General features: G+C 46.3%; 1 protein-coding gene across 3 annotated transcripts in view; it reads right to left on the reverse strand.

The window, feature by feature from the left end:
• Nucleotides 1-16213, reverse strand: part of FRMD5 (FERM domain containing 5) — a 322722-nt gene that overhangs the window by 41091 nt on the left and 265418 nt on the right. For all 3 annotated transcript variants that reach the window (XM_068991195.1, XM_068991193.1, XM_068991194.1), the window contains exon 2: nt 1104-1208. In XM_068991195.1, coding sequence (XP_068847296.1) covers nt 1104-1208 — 105 coding nt within the window. The remainder of the gene's footprint in view (nt 1-1103; nt 1209-16213) is intronic.

Raw genomic sequence — 16213 nt, forward strand, 5'->3', positions numbered from 1 at the left:
CTCAACATACTCTCTTATTCTCCTCAAACACATTCTAAGTGAAAAATAATGGACAGGACATACTTCACCCTTGAACAGGATACGTTTTACCCTTTTTTCTTCACACGTCACTGTCTGTGGAAGGTGAAGAAGAACTGCAGGATTTGCAAGGGCTGAAAAGCCTGTGTCAATTGGGCTCCACCCCTGTCCTGCCCGGAGAGGGTTGCTGTGGCTCTCAGGCGAGGCCCCTCCTAACCAGACCAAGGCAAGCATGCCCATTTACCAGGGAAGGGGCAGGACAGCCTCAGCCTGTGACCTGGGCTCTGGGGCCACCACACCAGCTCAGCTGCTCTGCCTCTAACTGGGCAGCTTTGGGCAAATCTCTTCAGCTCTTATGCATATTAAAAAGCAGAGATGTCATTTTGCTGACAAAGGTCTGTATAGTCAAAGCTATGGTTTTTCCATTTGTTGTGTATGGATGTGAGAGCTGGACCATAAAGAAGGCTGAACACCAAAGAGTTGATGCTTTCAAACTGTGGTGCTGGAGAAGACTTCTGAGAGTCCCTTGGACAGCAAGGAGATCAAACCAGTCAATCCTAAAGGAAATGAACCCTGAATATTCCCTGGGAGGACTGATGCTAAAGCTGAAGCTTCAATACTTTGGCCCCCTGATGCAAAGTGCTGACTCACTGGAAAAGACCCTGATGCTGGGAAAGACTGAGGGCAAGAGGAGAAGGGTCAACAGAGGACAAGATGGTTGGATGATCATTGACTCAATGGACGGGAGTTTGAGCAAACTCCGGGAGATAGTGAAGAACAGGGAAGCCTGGTGTGCTGCAGTCCAAGGGGTCACAAAGAGTCGGACACGACTGAGCAATTGAACAACAACAACTTCAGCTCTCCAGGTTGCCATTTCAGTGTCTAGCAATTGATGGACCATGCCAGGTGAGCTCTGTTGCGGGGTGTTCCAGGTCTCTCAATATGAGCCGAAGAGATGATGTCCATCTGCAGGGTCCAGTTGGCTCCCTGACTCCTGAGACTAAGCTCTGAACATGAATGACAGTTAGTGCCTCAGGCTTACCGACCGACCCTCTCCCCAATCCGTGCTTTGAATATAGACTTACCCGCTGCTTATCAGGGTCCACAAAGCGGATCCCAAAATAGTCTTTCTCCAGTAGATTCAGGTGGTGGCAGAGAAGGTCAAACAGGTATTGGCCTTTGGCATCTCTCTGCAAAGCAAGCAAGCTCCACTGAGAAACGGAGTGTAACTGTGTTTTGATGGTCATTAAAGGTCACTTGTGACAGTTGCGTTAGGATATGAAAGGGATACATGTCCATAACCGTGTCCTCCACGTTGTGATGGATTCAACATTCTTGGGAATTCTGAAGCTTTTAACACCTGGAAGGAGCCCAAGAACCCTTCCTTCCACAAAGATAAGGCAGATAGAGTCAGGTAGACCCAGTCCCCACCTCTAACGCACACAGTTTTCCTTGCGACTGTTGGGCGGAACATGCTGAATCTAGCTTGTATCCATCTCCATCACCAAGGCCACAGGTGAAGCCACCACCATCTCTCACCGCAGCCCCAGCCAGAGCCTTCTAGCTGGTCCTCTGTTTCTGGGCTCGCCCTCGTTCCACATGGCGGCCAGGGTGACCACCATTTAGACAAACTTTTTTTTTTTTTAGCTGAATAAGTAATGCAGGCACATAGTAAGATATTCAACCACACAAAAGCACATACTATGAAGAGGAAGTCTCCCTTGGACCTCACTTACCCTGTGCTACGGTTCCCCACCCCAGGAGCAACCCCTCACCTGCTTCTTGGGTATCTTCTCTTTTTATTTTTGGTTTTGACTTTTTTCTTTTTAATTTGAAGAGCATTATCTGGAAGAGAAGCCTGATGAGGAAACTAAGACAGAAGTAAAGAAAACTTAGTGAAAAAATCACTAAGTCACGTTTCTCAACTTTTCCACCATGAAGATCCTTAAGATATATTTCTCAAACATTCTCAACTGTAACGCTTAGTTTCAAACATTTTATACTGCAAGCCAACACATGTACGCATATGTACATGCATGTGTGTACATGTCATTTATATACATGTACGTGCGTTATGTATCTACACACATAAATAATTAAAACAACTTGCACAAAATGCCCTCCTTACTATGCAAGATGTAGGTTGATATTTTAAGTGCTGTCTGTGACTTCACTTAGGTAATTTCAGAACCTCTCCTGAGCTGTGACCTACAATTTGAAATACACTATGTTAGAAGTTCTCATCCCAAAAGTTCATCTCAAACTTGGATCCTCTTTCTTCTTCTTTTCTTGTGCATCCTTAATGTGGTTATATTTTATACCCGGGCAAGCCTATATATACATATACAACTTCTCTTTTAAGAAAACATCAGCGGCATATTTTATTTTTTTATTTTATTATTTTATTTTTTTGGCATATTTTAGACTATGTTCTGTTTCTTGGGATTTTTCCCCACGCAGGGTCTCTTGTGACTCTTCCTATAGCAGCACATATACATAAGCCTCACAGTTTTGAACTGCAGTGAGGACCCCGTGATCTTTAATTACATTATCGCTCCTGCATAACGCTGTCAGCAAGGGGCCTGTCTTGCTCTCAGAAGAAAATCCAAACTGACTGTGGCCTCAAGGCCCTGCATAACCTGGTTCCGGCCTCCTCTCTGAACTCCCCCAAACCATTCTCCCTCCTCTCCGGCCACAGTCTCTCCGCTTCTGAGCATGCCGAGGCTCTTCTGCATCTTTGCGTCCTCTCTGCCTGGGATGCCCTCCCTCCACTCCTCAACTCCCTGAGGTCTCAGCTCAGATGTCTCTGGTGCAGAGAAGTCTTTCCCCTAAAGAATGATCCCTCCTCGTCTCTTTATAGGTCCTTTGTTTATCCTGTTTATTTCCTTCATGGCACTGACCAGCCTGTCAGTGTATTGTTCATTATTTGTTTACTGATTTATCATCTGCTCCCTTTCTAGACTACAGTTTCCATGAGGGCAGAAGCCATCCCCCAGAAGCCAGCACAGGGCTTGGCATATGGCAGGGATGTCCTCAATGCTTATTTGCTGAATCAATGAATAGCAGGTGGAGGGATGGCCAGAAGGTTTTACAGACTGTCAGGAAATTCGATCCCTCGCTTCTAAACCCATAACCTTCTTCTTCAGGGACCTGCCTGGAAATGAGCTGGGAGGAGAATGGCTTGCAGGTGAGTGTCAGGACAGCGGGAGCTCTGCAAGTCAGTGTCTCCGGGCCTCTCCCCAGTGGTCTCCGCAGCTCAGCCAAGATGCTCGTCTCTGGTGGATCTGTGTTTAGTACTGCATTGAAATCAAGGTGGTCTTCTAAGATCTGAACCATCTCACCTGGGACAAGGCCCAAGGCCATGGGGCATTATGGGAGGGCCTGGCCCTGCTCCAAGAATGGGCATTCAAGACCTCATCAGAAGATTTACCCCTCAGGGACTTCCTGATGGTCCCATGGCTAAGACTCCATGCTCCCAATGCATGGGGACCAGGTTTGATCCCTAGACGGGGAACTAGATTCCACATGCTGCATCTAAGACCCAGCACAGCCAAATAAATAAAAATACATTTTAAAAAATATAAAGGAAAATGGTCTACCCCTCACTATTTCCCTTCTGCCAGCTCACCCGATACTTGTCAAAAAGAACTAGGGCAGGATAACAAATCTCTCAGCGTGTATATTAAGAAGCTTATCCTTGCAGGACTGGAAGGATGAGCGAGGGGACAGCTCAGCTAAGGAAGGTGGTATCACGTGGGCACCTCTCCTGCCTCTTCTGCAGGCCTCGTGCTCCCTCCCACGACACAGCCCTGAGGCAGCGGTCCCCATTCTTATACCCTTGGGTCTCCCACCAGAAAAAGCTACTCTCACAACAGAGCCTTGTCGTGAATCACTCTGGAACTTTAGCGAGACAGGCCATAAAACCAGGTCTTTCAAAGGACTAAGAACAATGGTCATTGTGGGCAGGGCTGTCAACTCTTACTGATCCACCTGAGGGTGAGAAGAGCTTAAACTCATTTTTAAACGGAGCAAATAGGCTTAACCCTATCTCAAGCAGCACGTCCTGTTCTTATTCTCTCTCTCAAAGCAACTGAAATGGAATACTAAGAGACAGTGCATATTATGAACATTTTTCTCTACAAATTTTCCTTTGTACCAAGCTGGCTACTACACTGTGATCAGCTGAGGGTGAAGTTTCTTTTCTTTTTAAATCAAAGTATAGTTGATTTATAAGATTAGGTTAGTTTCAGGTGAACAGCAGAGTGATTCAGCATTTTGGCAGGTTATACTTCATGATAGGTTATTACAAGGTAATGGGTATAATTCTCTGCATGATATAATATATCCCTGTTGCTTACCTATTTTATATATGGTGGTGGTCTAGTCGCTAAGTCATGTCTGAGTCTTGCAACCCCGTGTACTGTAGCCTGCCAGGCTCCTCTGTCCATGGGAATTCTCCAGGCCAGAATACCAGAGTGGGTTGCTATTTCCTTCTCCAGGGATCTTCCTGACCTAGGAATCGAACCAGGGTCTCCTGCGTTGCAGGCGGATTCTTTACCAACTGAGCTATGAGGGAAGCCCTATAGTCATCTGTTAATCCCACACCCCTAATCTGTCTATGCTGGGTGAGTTTTTTAGATTTATTATTTATTTTGGCTGGGCTGGGTCTTCACTGCTGCGCTTGGGCTTTCTCTAGCTGCAGGTTTCTCATTACGGTGGCTTCTCTTGTTGTGGAGCTGGGCTCTAGGGTGTGTGGGCTCAGCAGTCATGGCAGACAGGTTCAGCTGGCCCTCGGCGTGTGGCATCTTCCTGGACCAGGGATGGAACCTGTGTCTCCTGCACTGGCAGGTGGATTCTTAACTTCCCTGGCCCACCAGGAAGTGCCCCGGGGGGAGTTCTAATAGCTGAAGAAGTTGGCTTTCTTGCACACAACAACCATATTAGCAGGAGCCCGAGGCAGCCATGAGGAAATCGTGCTTCTGTGATAGAAATCACATGGACTTTTAAATAAGAAACATGTCCGCCATAAAAACAACTTACTCTCACGAGTTGATGGCTCAAATACACTTGCATGGCTCTTGGCTGGTAAGAACGTTAAGTTCAGTAGATCCACCCTCGGAGTTGTTCCACTTCACAGGAAGAAAAAGGAAGCACTGGCTTTCCTCCAGGTAGTCACAAAAAACAACAACAATAACAGCCGCACAAGTACATCCTTTGTATCAGTACAAAAGGGTCTTTTTCTATTTCCCAGCATCGGGTGAAAAGCCTGCTCCCCACCATGAAGTGAGTGTTCTCGCAGGTTCCTGCCTACCCTACCTGTGGTGGACGCACGGCTTTGAGCTACTCGTGCAGACTAATGAAGACAAGCATCTCCCTTGCTGCGTCTCCAAGGCTGGAGGGAAGGGGGGAAGGGAGGCGTGGGCAGAGCTCGTCCTCAGAGCAGAACCCCACGGAGTTTAAATTCCCAGCAGAGACACGAAGGCAGCACCGGGGCACCTGCCACGCAGGCCTGCAGTCACCCCTCCCTTGGAGCACGGGCCTGTGGCTGGTGGCCGGGCCCCAGGCGGCCCTTGGGGGAAGTCACATTCAGGTGGAGCTCGGGGTGGGCTCCCACAACAGGCCTCCGGCAGCGCCTAGCGTTTGGAGATTGAGAACTTCCTGGCTTGCACCCGACAGATGCCCGCCGTGTCCTAGGAGTCCCCCTCTGTGGTCTCCCCGCCTTAAGCTGGGGCTTTCTGGACTACTCTCTGGCAGCCAGCCTTCTCCTCTGGTGGGACGGCAAAGCCCAGTGAGCCCACCTCCTTTCCCCTTGGCCGCAGTCGCCCTGGCGCGCCTCTCACCCGGGTGCTCTGAGCTGGATGTCGTGCCATTGATTACACTGGGGAAACAGGCGCTCACGCTGACAGGTGATTACTGTTTAGTCACAGAGTCGGGGCTCCAAGCCCAAGGCCGTTTATCTTCGGGACAAGCGAGCCGAGGCAGAGCACCTGAATCTAGCTAAATCTCGGAGGTTATTCTCCTCACAAGGACATGAGTAAGGGCAAAACAGCGTATGAAGCACCCATCTAAAACATAAATTTACATTTTATGAACCGTAATAGTACCTACACACATATTTAAAAATGGTAGTGCATAGACAGGCAACCTCTTAATTCTGTCTAGACGGTGCCCAGAATGATGCATGAGCCCCTCAGAACCGTTCTGCAGCTCTGAGGTCTGAAGAATTCATGCGCCTTCCTGGCGTGCCTGGTCTGGCTCTCCACAGTTTGTCCATTCTCCAGTGAAGGCATTGAGGCAGGAGGCAGGCTTGGGCCAGTGACCTAACCTGTTCAAGGTTCATCGCATTTTCTGCCTCACAATCAATACCCCTGGGCAGGAGAACAGCATTTTTTTTTTTTTTTTAACCCATCACAGGGTTGATCCCAGGGACTCTGGCCTGGTGCACCCTGATCAGAGGGGCTAACATGTAGAAAGCCCCCTACTCACTGGGCCTCACACTGTGCAATCCCACTTACCCGGAAGGCAGGTAGACTGTAAGTGCCAACTACCTGAGTCATGAAGAGGGCAAGAGACACCACAACCTCCTCAGATCCTGGGTCCCAGGCAGCTAAGGGGAGCTGCCATGGCTTCATGGCCCTTCGAGAAGGCAGAGGGGAGATGGAGGGTTGCAGAAGGTGGCACCAGCTCCCCCATCCCCAAAACACAAGAGTCCAGGGGTGTAGAAAGGTCATGCCAGGATGGAGGGAACAAGAGTGGAATGAGTTGTCCTTGGGGGTCTCAGAGGGATGAGGCATCAGGGGTGGGACGAAACCCCTGCCTCTGTCCTGGCCTAACTTTACACTTCTTATGGGCCCAAGACTGGCTTTCTCATCTGTGTCCTCCAAGGGCATGCAGGCACCGCCAGCTGCCAGGTTCAGGAGCAGATGCTGAGAGAAAGCACTTTAATGTCACAGGGGGACAGCCACGTTGGCTCATCTTCTCAGGGCCGGGGCACGAGCATGTGGGGCGGGAAGTGTGAATCAGTTCCCGGGGCGCCATCCTGCCCTGCTGTTCGCACACTACAGTGGCCGGGCCTTCTGGGGCACAGGGAGGAGAGGGGCACAGATGCGACCAGCAGGGCACTGGATTTCTTCACCGCTGCACTTTCCATTTTCTTTGAAGGGCCCGAACTCCTGCCAAGCTCTGGGCCCAGGAGCCCACTTTTCTTGCTTAGCTGTAAACCAACAAAATCTGTCCAGGAACTGCTGAGGCTGCAGCTAGACAAGCAGCCGGCTCCCTCCAGGAGGAGATGGGGGTGGGGGGAGATGTTCAACTCCATGGAGAGATGCCGGGCAGCTCAGCACAGGGCCGGAGAGGAGCCCTCGCTCCTGACTCTCAGCGGAGACAGACTCCAGGGCTTGGCAGCAAGGCTGGGGCCCATGCAGGCACTTGGTATCTAGACTGCAGCACCAGGAGGTCCCAGCACTGCACTGGCACCAGTGGCTATGTGGCTCCTGGGGGGAGAGACCGGGGCCTAAGGAGGGAACTCGGAGTTCAGATGCAGAAGGAATGGCACGCACCTGGACTCCTGCAGCCACCTGCCCGGCTAGTCCTCAATAAACGCAGCACCTTCTTGAACCAATAGCCCGCCCCTCCCTACTCAACAGGCAGGACTGAGAGTCGGGGTGCTTTCCATGATGCGAAGAGCTATCTGAGGTTCCGATGCCAGGCGTGGAGGCTCAGGGAGCCCCACTGGCAGTCCTCACTCGGGTCCGAGAACTGGCCAAGCTCGGTGCCACATGGTGTGGTGGGCAGAGGACTTGCACACAGGGCAGGGCAAACACATTCCATCTGCAACACGGAGGTCACCGTGCCCAAGTCAGCGTCACGGGAGGGAGGGCTACATGTTCTGTCAGCACAGATGGCCCAAGCCAGACTCCACAGGGGCGACTGAGATCCTCTGAGCAGACCCCTCAAAGCGGCTGTCGGCTCGTAAGAGCAGGGCTAAGGAGAGGGCTAGACTTATTGAGTTATCAGTGATGATGTTTCCACAGCCAAGGCGCCGCTGCTCCTGTGCAGATTCCTTGTACTTGGGGAAGTTACCAGAAAGAAAAAAAAACAAAACTGAGCTGAGCCTGAAGAAGAACAAGTGCGTCCATCTTTCCTACAGTGAAGCCACCTTTACAGTAAAGTGATTCTTAGAAGTGTCATTGTTTCTTGCTGCTGATTGAATAAGTTTCAGTTGTATTTTTCCAGCCAGTATTGAATATCTCAGTGGACTAGTCATGTCACAGTTACGGAATTACGAAAACTCGGCCAAGCTTGTTAGGGGGGAAGAAAACAACAACTCAGCATTATGTGTGAAGCTCATATTCTCTTTCTTATACACACACACAGCCTCTCATAAAACTATGCCTTCTCTACAACATGACGTCAGATGTCAGATAATTTGTAAGGAAAGCCCAGCATTTGCGGGGCAAACAAACACTCCCTTGGTATGTAAACTGGTACAGCCACTACAGAAAAGAGTACGGAAGTTCTTCAAAAAACTAAAAATAGGGTCTTCCTTGTTGGTCCAGTGGTTAAGAATTCACCTTGCAATGCAGGGGACATGGGTTTGAGAAACTTAGCCCTCATGCCACAGCTACTGAAGCCCATGCGCCATAACTAGAGTCTGTGCACAGCAGTGAAAGATCCTGCACGCCTCAACTAAGACCAACACAGCCAAATACATAAATTAATGTAAAACACTGAAAAACCTAAGTAGAGTTGCCATGTGCTCTAGCAATCCCACTCCTGGGCATATATCCATACAAAACTACAACTCAAAAGACGGTAAAGAATCTGCCTGCAATGCTGGAGATCTGAGTTTGATCCCTGGGTTGGGAAGATCTCTTGGAGGAGGGCATGGAAACCCACTCCAGTATTCTTGCCTGGAGGAGAATCCCCATGGACAGAGGGACCTGGTGGGCTACAGTCCCTGGGGTTGCAGAGCTGGACACGACTGAGCGACTAGGCACACATAATTCAAGAAGATAACACGCACCCCTACACTCACAGCAGCACTATTCACAACAGTCAAGACATGGAAACCTAAATGTCTGCTGGCCCATGAATGGGTAAAGAGGACATGCTACATATACACAATGGAACGCTACTCAAGCATGAAAGGAGGAGATTCTGCCACTTCAGCTGCATGGATGGATCTAGAGATGATCATACTAAGTGGAGTCAGAGAAAGACAAATACCATACAATATCACTTTCATGTGAAATCTAAAACATGGCATAAATGAACTTATCTATGAAACAGAAACAAACTCACAGACAGAATAGACTTGTGGTTGCCAAGGGTGAGGGAGGAGGGGAACGGATTGGGAGCTTGGGATTAGCAGATGCAAACTATGACATACAGGATGGATAAACACCAGGTCCTACTGTATAGCACAGGGAACTATATTCAATATCTTGTGATAAACCATAATGGAAAATAATATGAATTAGAATGTATATGTGCATAACTGAATCACTATGCTATACAGCAGAAATTAGCACAACATTGCAAATCAACTATACTTCAAGAAAACAAATTAAAAAAACAAATTAAAAAAAAAACCAGACATCCCCTTGTACCCAACCCTAAAGATAGTAAACTGACAATACATTTTATTGTCTTTTTTCCCCCCAAAGGACAAATGCACATGCTCTTTGTCAAGCCCAGGAATTTCTGGGGTTAAGGGGAGTGGCCTGTGTGGCCAAGGTCAGGAGCGCTGTGTCAAGCTCAGCATCCTCGCTGGTTCTCATAATCCTGCCGCCTTTCCCTCAGCCTCTCTGACCCTCAGTGGGAAACTGTTTATTGGCCACTACCAACAAACGTGGTGAATTCTGAGTGGGACACATCCCGTGATGAAAGAGGGCAGGATTTCTGAGTCCTGGTACAATCTCCTTTTCAATTATCCTATCAGGTCACTTGTATTCCCTTGGAGTTGAGGTGGAGGCAAAGAGAGCAGAGAGGGGAAGGGCCCTGGGAAGGTTCACTGAGGATAAGCCCTGGGCTTGGAGCCAAAGCTCTGCTCTGGCAGTCCTCAGCTTGTGACCTTGGACCTGTCCCTTAATCTATCTGAGCTTCTGTTTCTTTAGCTACAAAACAAGGTTAACACTACACCTCTCAAAGGATTACTATGAGGATCAAAACCAGAGACATAACAGGCTTAAGGACCCTGTGCATTTTTCCAACTAACTTCCTCTGCCCCCTGTAACCTCTTCTTCCTTTAGGCTGAGTGGACTCGTACATGACAAGGCCTTAGTGACCAGGCTGTGTTCTCCCTGGACAAGAACACTCAGGTGGAGCCTGGCTACATGCCCACCTTTGCAGCACCCCTGAGCTGGTGGGGATGGCCACCACTTTGGAAATGTTCTCCATGGGGCTCTCAAGGCACAGACTTGCATCTTCTCCTTATCCCAAAGTTATTTTTCCCAGACAAGGTCAGAAGTAGAAAATATCAAATATATGCAATTAACCCAAACCCTTCAGAGGCTTGGCAGAACAAATAAAACTCGAAGTTAGTAGAAGGAAAGAAATCATGAAGATCAGAATAGAAAGAAAGTAGAGATGAAGAAAACAATAGAATGGATCAATGAAACTAAAATCTGGTTCTTAAAAAAGATAAACAAAATTGATAAAACTAACCAGACTCATCAAGAAAAAAAGAGAGAGGTCTCAAATCAAGAAAATTAGAAACAAAAAAGTTACAAGGGAAGCACAGAAATACAAAAGATCATAAGAGATTACTACAAGCAACTATAGGCCAATAAAATGGAAAACCTTGAAGAAATGCACAAATTCTTAGGAAGGTACAAACTTTCAAGACTAAAGCAGGAAGAAATAGCAAATATGAACATTCTAATCACAACTACTAAAATTGAAACTGTAATTTAAAAACTCCCTCAAAAAACAAAAGTCTAGGACCAGATGGCTTCACAGGTGAGTTCTATCAAATATTTAAAGAAGAGTTAACATCCATCCTTATGAAGGTCTTCCAAACAATTACGAAGGAAGTAACACTTCCAAGCTCATTCTTCAAGGCATCATTACCCTGATACCAAGAAAATTATAAGGCAATATCACTAATGAAAACAGACATAAAAATCTTTAACAAAATACTATCAAACCAAATCCAACAACACATTTACAGGATCATAAACCATGATCAAGTGGGATTTATTCGAAGGATGCAAGGACTCTTTCAGTTCAGTTCAGTCGCTCAGTCACGTCCGACTCTTTGTGACCCCAGGAACCGCAGCACGCCAGGCCTCCCTGTCCGTCACCAACTCCCGGAGTTTATCCAAACTCATGTCCATAAGGACTCTTTAATATATGCAAATCAATCAATGAGATACACTGCATTAACCAACTGAAGAATAAAAACTGAAGAATAAATATGATCATCTCAATAGACACAGAAAAAGCTTCTGATAAAATTCAGCATCCATTTATGTTAAAAACTCTCCAGAAAGTGGGCGTAGAGGTTTCTCCAGAAATCTACCACAACATAATAAAAGCCACATACAACAAACTGACAGCTAACACTCTCAACAGTGAAAAACTGAAAGCATTTCCTCTAAGTTTAGGAATAAGACAAGGGTGCTCATTCTCACCACTTTTATTCAACATAGTTTTGAAAGCCCTAGCCATGGCAGTCAGATTAAGAAAACAAAAAGAAAGAAAAGGAATCCAAATAGGAAAATAAGTAAAACTATTAACTATTTGCAGATGACATGATACTGTACACAGAAAATCCTAAAGACACAACCAGAAAACTACTAGAACTCAATGAATTCAGTAAAGTTGTGGATACAGAATTAACACATAGAAATCTCTGACATTCCTATACACTAACAGTGAAAGATCAGAGAGAGAAATCAAGGAAACAATTCCATTTATCATTGCATCAAAAAGAATAAAACACCTAGAAATAAGCCTAAGGAAGCAAAAGACCTGTATGCAGAAACTAAGATGCTGATGAAAGAAATCAAAGATGATACAAACAGATGGAGAGCTATACCTTGCTTTAGAATTGGAAGAATCAATATTGCCAAAATGACTGTACTACCCAAAGCAACACACAGATTCAATGTATTGTCTATCAAATTACCAGTGGCATTTTTCACAGAATTAGAACATTTTACAATTTTTATGGAAACACAAAAGACTCCAAACAGCCAAAGCAATCTTAAGAAAGAAAAAAAAGAAGCTGGAGGAATCAGGCTCCCTGACTTCAGAATATACTATAAAACTACAGTGATCAGAGCAGTTTGGTACTGGCACAAAAACAGAAATATAGATCAATGGAACAGGATAGACAGTCCAGAGATAAACCCACATACCTATGGTCAACTAATCTATGACAAAGGAGGCAAGAATATACAGTCTCTTCAATAAGTGGTGCTGGGAAAAATTGTAAAAAATTGTAAAAAAAAATTGCAAAAAAACTGTAAAAAAAGAAAATTATAAAAAATATGTAAAAAATGAAAATTAGAACACTGTAACTCCATGCAAACAAAAAATTCAAAATGGATTAAAGACCTAAATGTAAGGCCAGACACTATAAAACTCTTAAAGGAAAACATAGGCAGAACATTCTCTGACACAATTTTGCAGCAGTATCTTTTCTTGATCCACTGCCTAATGAAAATAAAAACAAAAATAAACACATGGGACCTAATTAAACTTAAAAGTTTTTGCACAGCAAAGAAAACCATAATCAAAATGAAAAGACAACCCATAGAAGGGGAGAAATATTTGCAAATGAAGTGACCAACAAGGGATTAATATCCAAAATATACAAACAGCTCATGCAGCTCAATATCAAAAAAAAAACCAAACAACTCAAGCAAAAATCTCTGATGAAGGTGAAAGAGGAGAGTGAAAACGGTGGCTTAAAATTCAGTATTAAAAAAACTAGGATCATGGCATATGGTCCCATCACTTCATGGAAAATAGATGGGGGAAAAAATGGAAACAATGGCAGATTTTATTTTCTTGGGCTCCAAAATCACTGCAGATGGTGACTGCTGCCATGAAATTAAGACATTTGCTCCTTGAAGAAAAGCTATGACCAACCTAGACAGCAGATTAAAAAGCAGAGATGTTACTTTGCCAGCAAAGGTCCATATAGTCACAGCTATGATTTTTTCAGTATTCACATATGGATATAAGATTTAAACCATAAAGAAGGCTGAACACTGAAGAACTGAAGCTTTCTAACGATGGTGCTGAAGAAAACTCTTGAGAGAGCCTTGGACAGCAAGGAGATCAAACCAGTCAATCCTAAATTATTCACTGGAAGGACTGATATAGAAGCTGAAGCTCCCAATACTTTGGCCACCTGATGTGAAGAGCTGATTCATTGATCAAGACCCTGATTCTGGGAAAGACTGAGGAAAGAAGGAGAAGGGAGCAACAGAGGATGAGATGGTTGGATGGCCTCACTGAATTAGTGGATATGAGTTGGAGCAAACTCTGGGAGATTGTGAAGGATGGGGAAGCCTGGCGTGCTGTAGTCCATGGGGTCGCAAAGAGTCAGACATGACTCAGTGACTGAACAACAATGAAGCAGGCAGAAGATCTAAATAGATATTTCTCCAAAGACACTCAGATGGCCAAAAACACATGAGAAATGCTCAATAATCGCTAATTATTAGAGAAATGCAAATCAAAACTACTATAAGGTATTACCTCACACCGGTCAGAATGGCAAAGAAACCTACAAACAATAAATGCTGGAGAGGGTGTAGAGAAAAGGGAACCCTCCTACACCGTTTGTGGGAATGTAAATGGATACAACCATTATGGAGAACAGTATGGAGGCTCCTTAAAAAAACAAATATAGAACTGCCATATGATCACAATCCTACTCCTGAGCATATATCCAGAGAAAACCATAGTTTAAAAAGATAATGCACCCCAGTGTTCACTGCAGCACTGCTTTCGACAGCCAGGACACAGAAGCGACCTACGTGTCCACTGACAGAGGCGTGGATAAAGGAGGTGTGGTACATGTATACAGTGGAGTAGTACTCAGCCACAAAGAAGAACAAAATAATGCCATCTGCAGCAACACGGATGGGCCTCGAGATTCTCACACTGAGTGAAGCCAGTCAGACAGAGAAAGACAAATATCATGTGATATTGCTTATATGTGGAATCTAAAAAACAATGGTACAGATGAACTGATTTACAAAACAGAAACTGAGTCACGGATGTGGAAAACTAACTTATGGTTATCTGGGGGGAAAGGGATAAATTGGGAGATTGGGACTGATATATACACATTACTATATATGAAACAGACAACTAAGAAGGACCTTCTGTACGGCATAGGGAATTCCACTCTATACTCTCTAATAACCTACACGGGAAAAGAATCCAATGGACTTCCTCCTGGAGTCCGCAGATGACTGCCCATCCTCATGGCAGGTGAAGGGCGAAGAAGGGACAAGTAGAGCTTATGGCTCCCAGTTTGGATGCCCAAGTTCCCCAGAGCTCACCCAGTCACTCACAGCTGCTGGCGTCCTTAGCTAGGACCAGACTGGTCATTCTCACTGCTGCTCCTGAGAAGGACAGCCAGGGCCTCCCTTGAAAAGTCTCTCCTCAGAGCAGACAGGACTCTGAGGGCAGGCTCCAGGGCCGGCTCTTGCCCTGTGGTCCCACTGATGGATGCCCTACGCCCTTTCCCAGCACTAAGTGGAGACAACCTCATTGCAACAACAAAACTGAAGTCCCAGGAGAGGAGTGAGACAGCTGGGGCCAGAAGACAAGCAGATGGGAAGATGGTTTACTGTGCAAATGCTGAGGCCTGGGGAAGCAATAGGGCAAACCCCAAATCTCCCAACAGCAGCTATGTCAGTGGTGCAGCGGGGTGGAGAGGAGAGGTGAGGTCGGAGGCAACGGCTTGCTCTCTTGAAAACCGAGTTTCCTTAATAAATTCAGCACCATACCATGCTCTGGGCCACTGCTGCCAACTGGAGTCTGCACTGGAATCACCTGGAAAGTTGTTAAAACAGAATGCTGGGCCCCTCTTCTAGACTATCTGGTTCGGTGGGTCTGGAGGGGGCCTAATGAGATCCAGTGATGCCAAAGCTGATGGCCTCACAGGACTAGATCCACCCTTCTCCAGCACCTGTGGGTCACCAGCAGCTTACAGGGCAAAGCCTGCAGGAGTATGGGGGAGAGAAAGTAGGTATTTGAACTCCATGACAACGCAGCTCTGTTGGTACAATTCTCACTTTTATTTATCTTTCACGTTCTCTTGTACCAAGAGTACCAACTCCAGTGCCCTTGGCTTGGGAATTTAATACCACAGAGGAGCTCTGTCCCTCCCCGCCAGGTTTCCCAATTCTGCCTTTCACGCCAGTGGGCAGCTGCCCAATTCTGGCTGCAAAGTTCAAGTCCCCAATTACCATCTACTTTCAATGGCTAAGTAGCACAAAATTCACTGCCCTTTTGCCATGAACTAAATCATCAGAAAATAAAGCTGGCAGGTGGCATCAAACCCAATTCGGAGAAAGAGCTGCCTTCTTGCCTCAGTTCTGCCAGTGGCCAAAGTCTGTTGCAGAACATTTCTCTGCTGGCCTCCAGGATCTCTTGTCTAGGAGGTGGGCTGGGAGCCGCCCCAGACCTCTGCCTGCACCCGCTGCCAACCGGATCTGTGCTCCTCCAGCTTCTCAGTCCCGCCCTCTGTCTGGGCTGTCGTGACCAATCAGTCTTCTCCTTCCTCTTTGCTGGGTGAGGATACAGATGCGCCTCTATCAAGGGATGGGCAAGTGGATGGGTATGAGATGGGTTCCAAGCCAGGGAGGCAAGTCTTCTGTGTCCAGCTTTGAGCAGGGAGCTGGGGCATGGGGGAGTAAGGAGAGGCGAATCCTGAGTGCCATCTCTTGGGCAAGTCATCTCTCTCTCTGAGCCTCAGTTTCCCTCTGTCTAAATGATTCATGTCCCCTTGTGGCCCAGAGTCTTTGATTCTCTTTTCAGTTGACCAGAGTTATCACACTCCAGGTTTGTCTTAAGTGAGGATTAAAAAAGGAAGTGGGAAAAAAAGGGTAAATCCAGTAATTTTACAAAGTAATGTTTATTAAGACATTTATCGCTAGTTTAATTAATTTAAAAAAACTCAGGGCCATTGCTCAAAGTAAATGGGAAGAGTAACTAAACAGAA

Source organism: Capricornis sumatraensis, chromosome 19 (genome assembly GCF_032405125.1).
Source record: "Capricornis sumatraensis isolate serow.1 chromosome 19, serow.2, whole genome shotgun sequence".
NCBI classification, from domain to species: domain Eukaryota; kingdom Metazoa; phylum Chordata; class Mammalia; order Artiodactyla; family Bovidae; genus Capricornis; species Capricornis sumatraensis.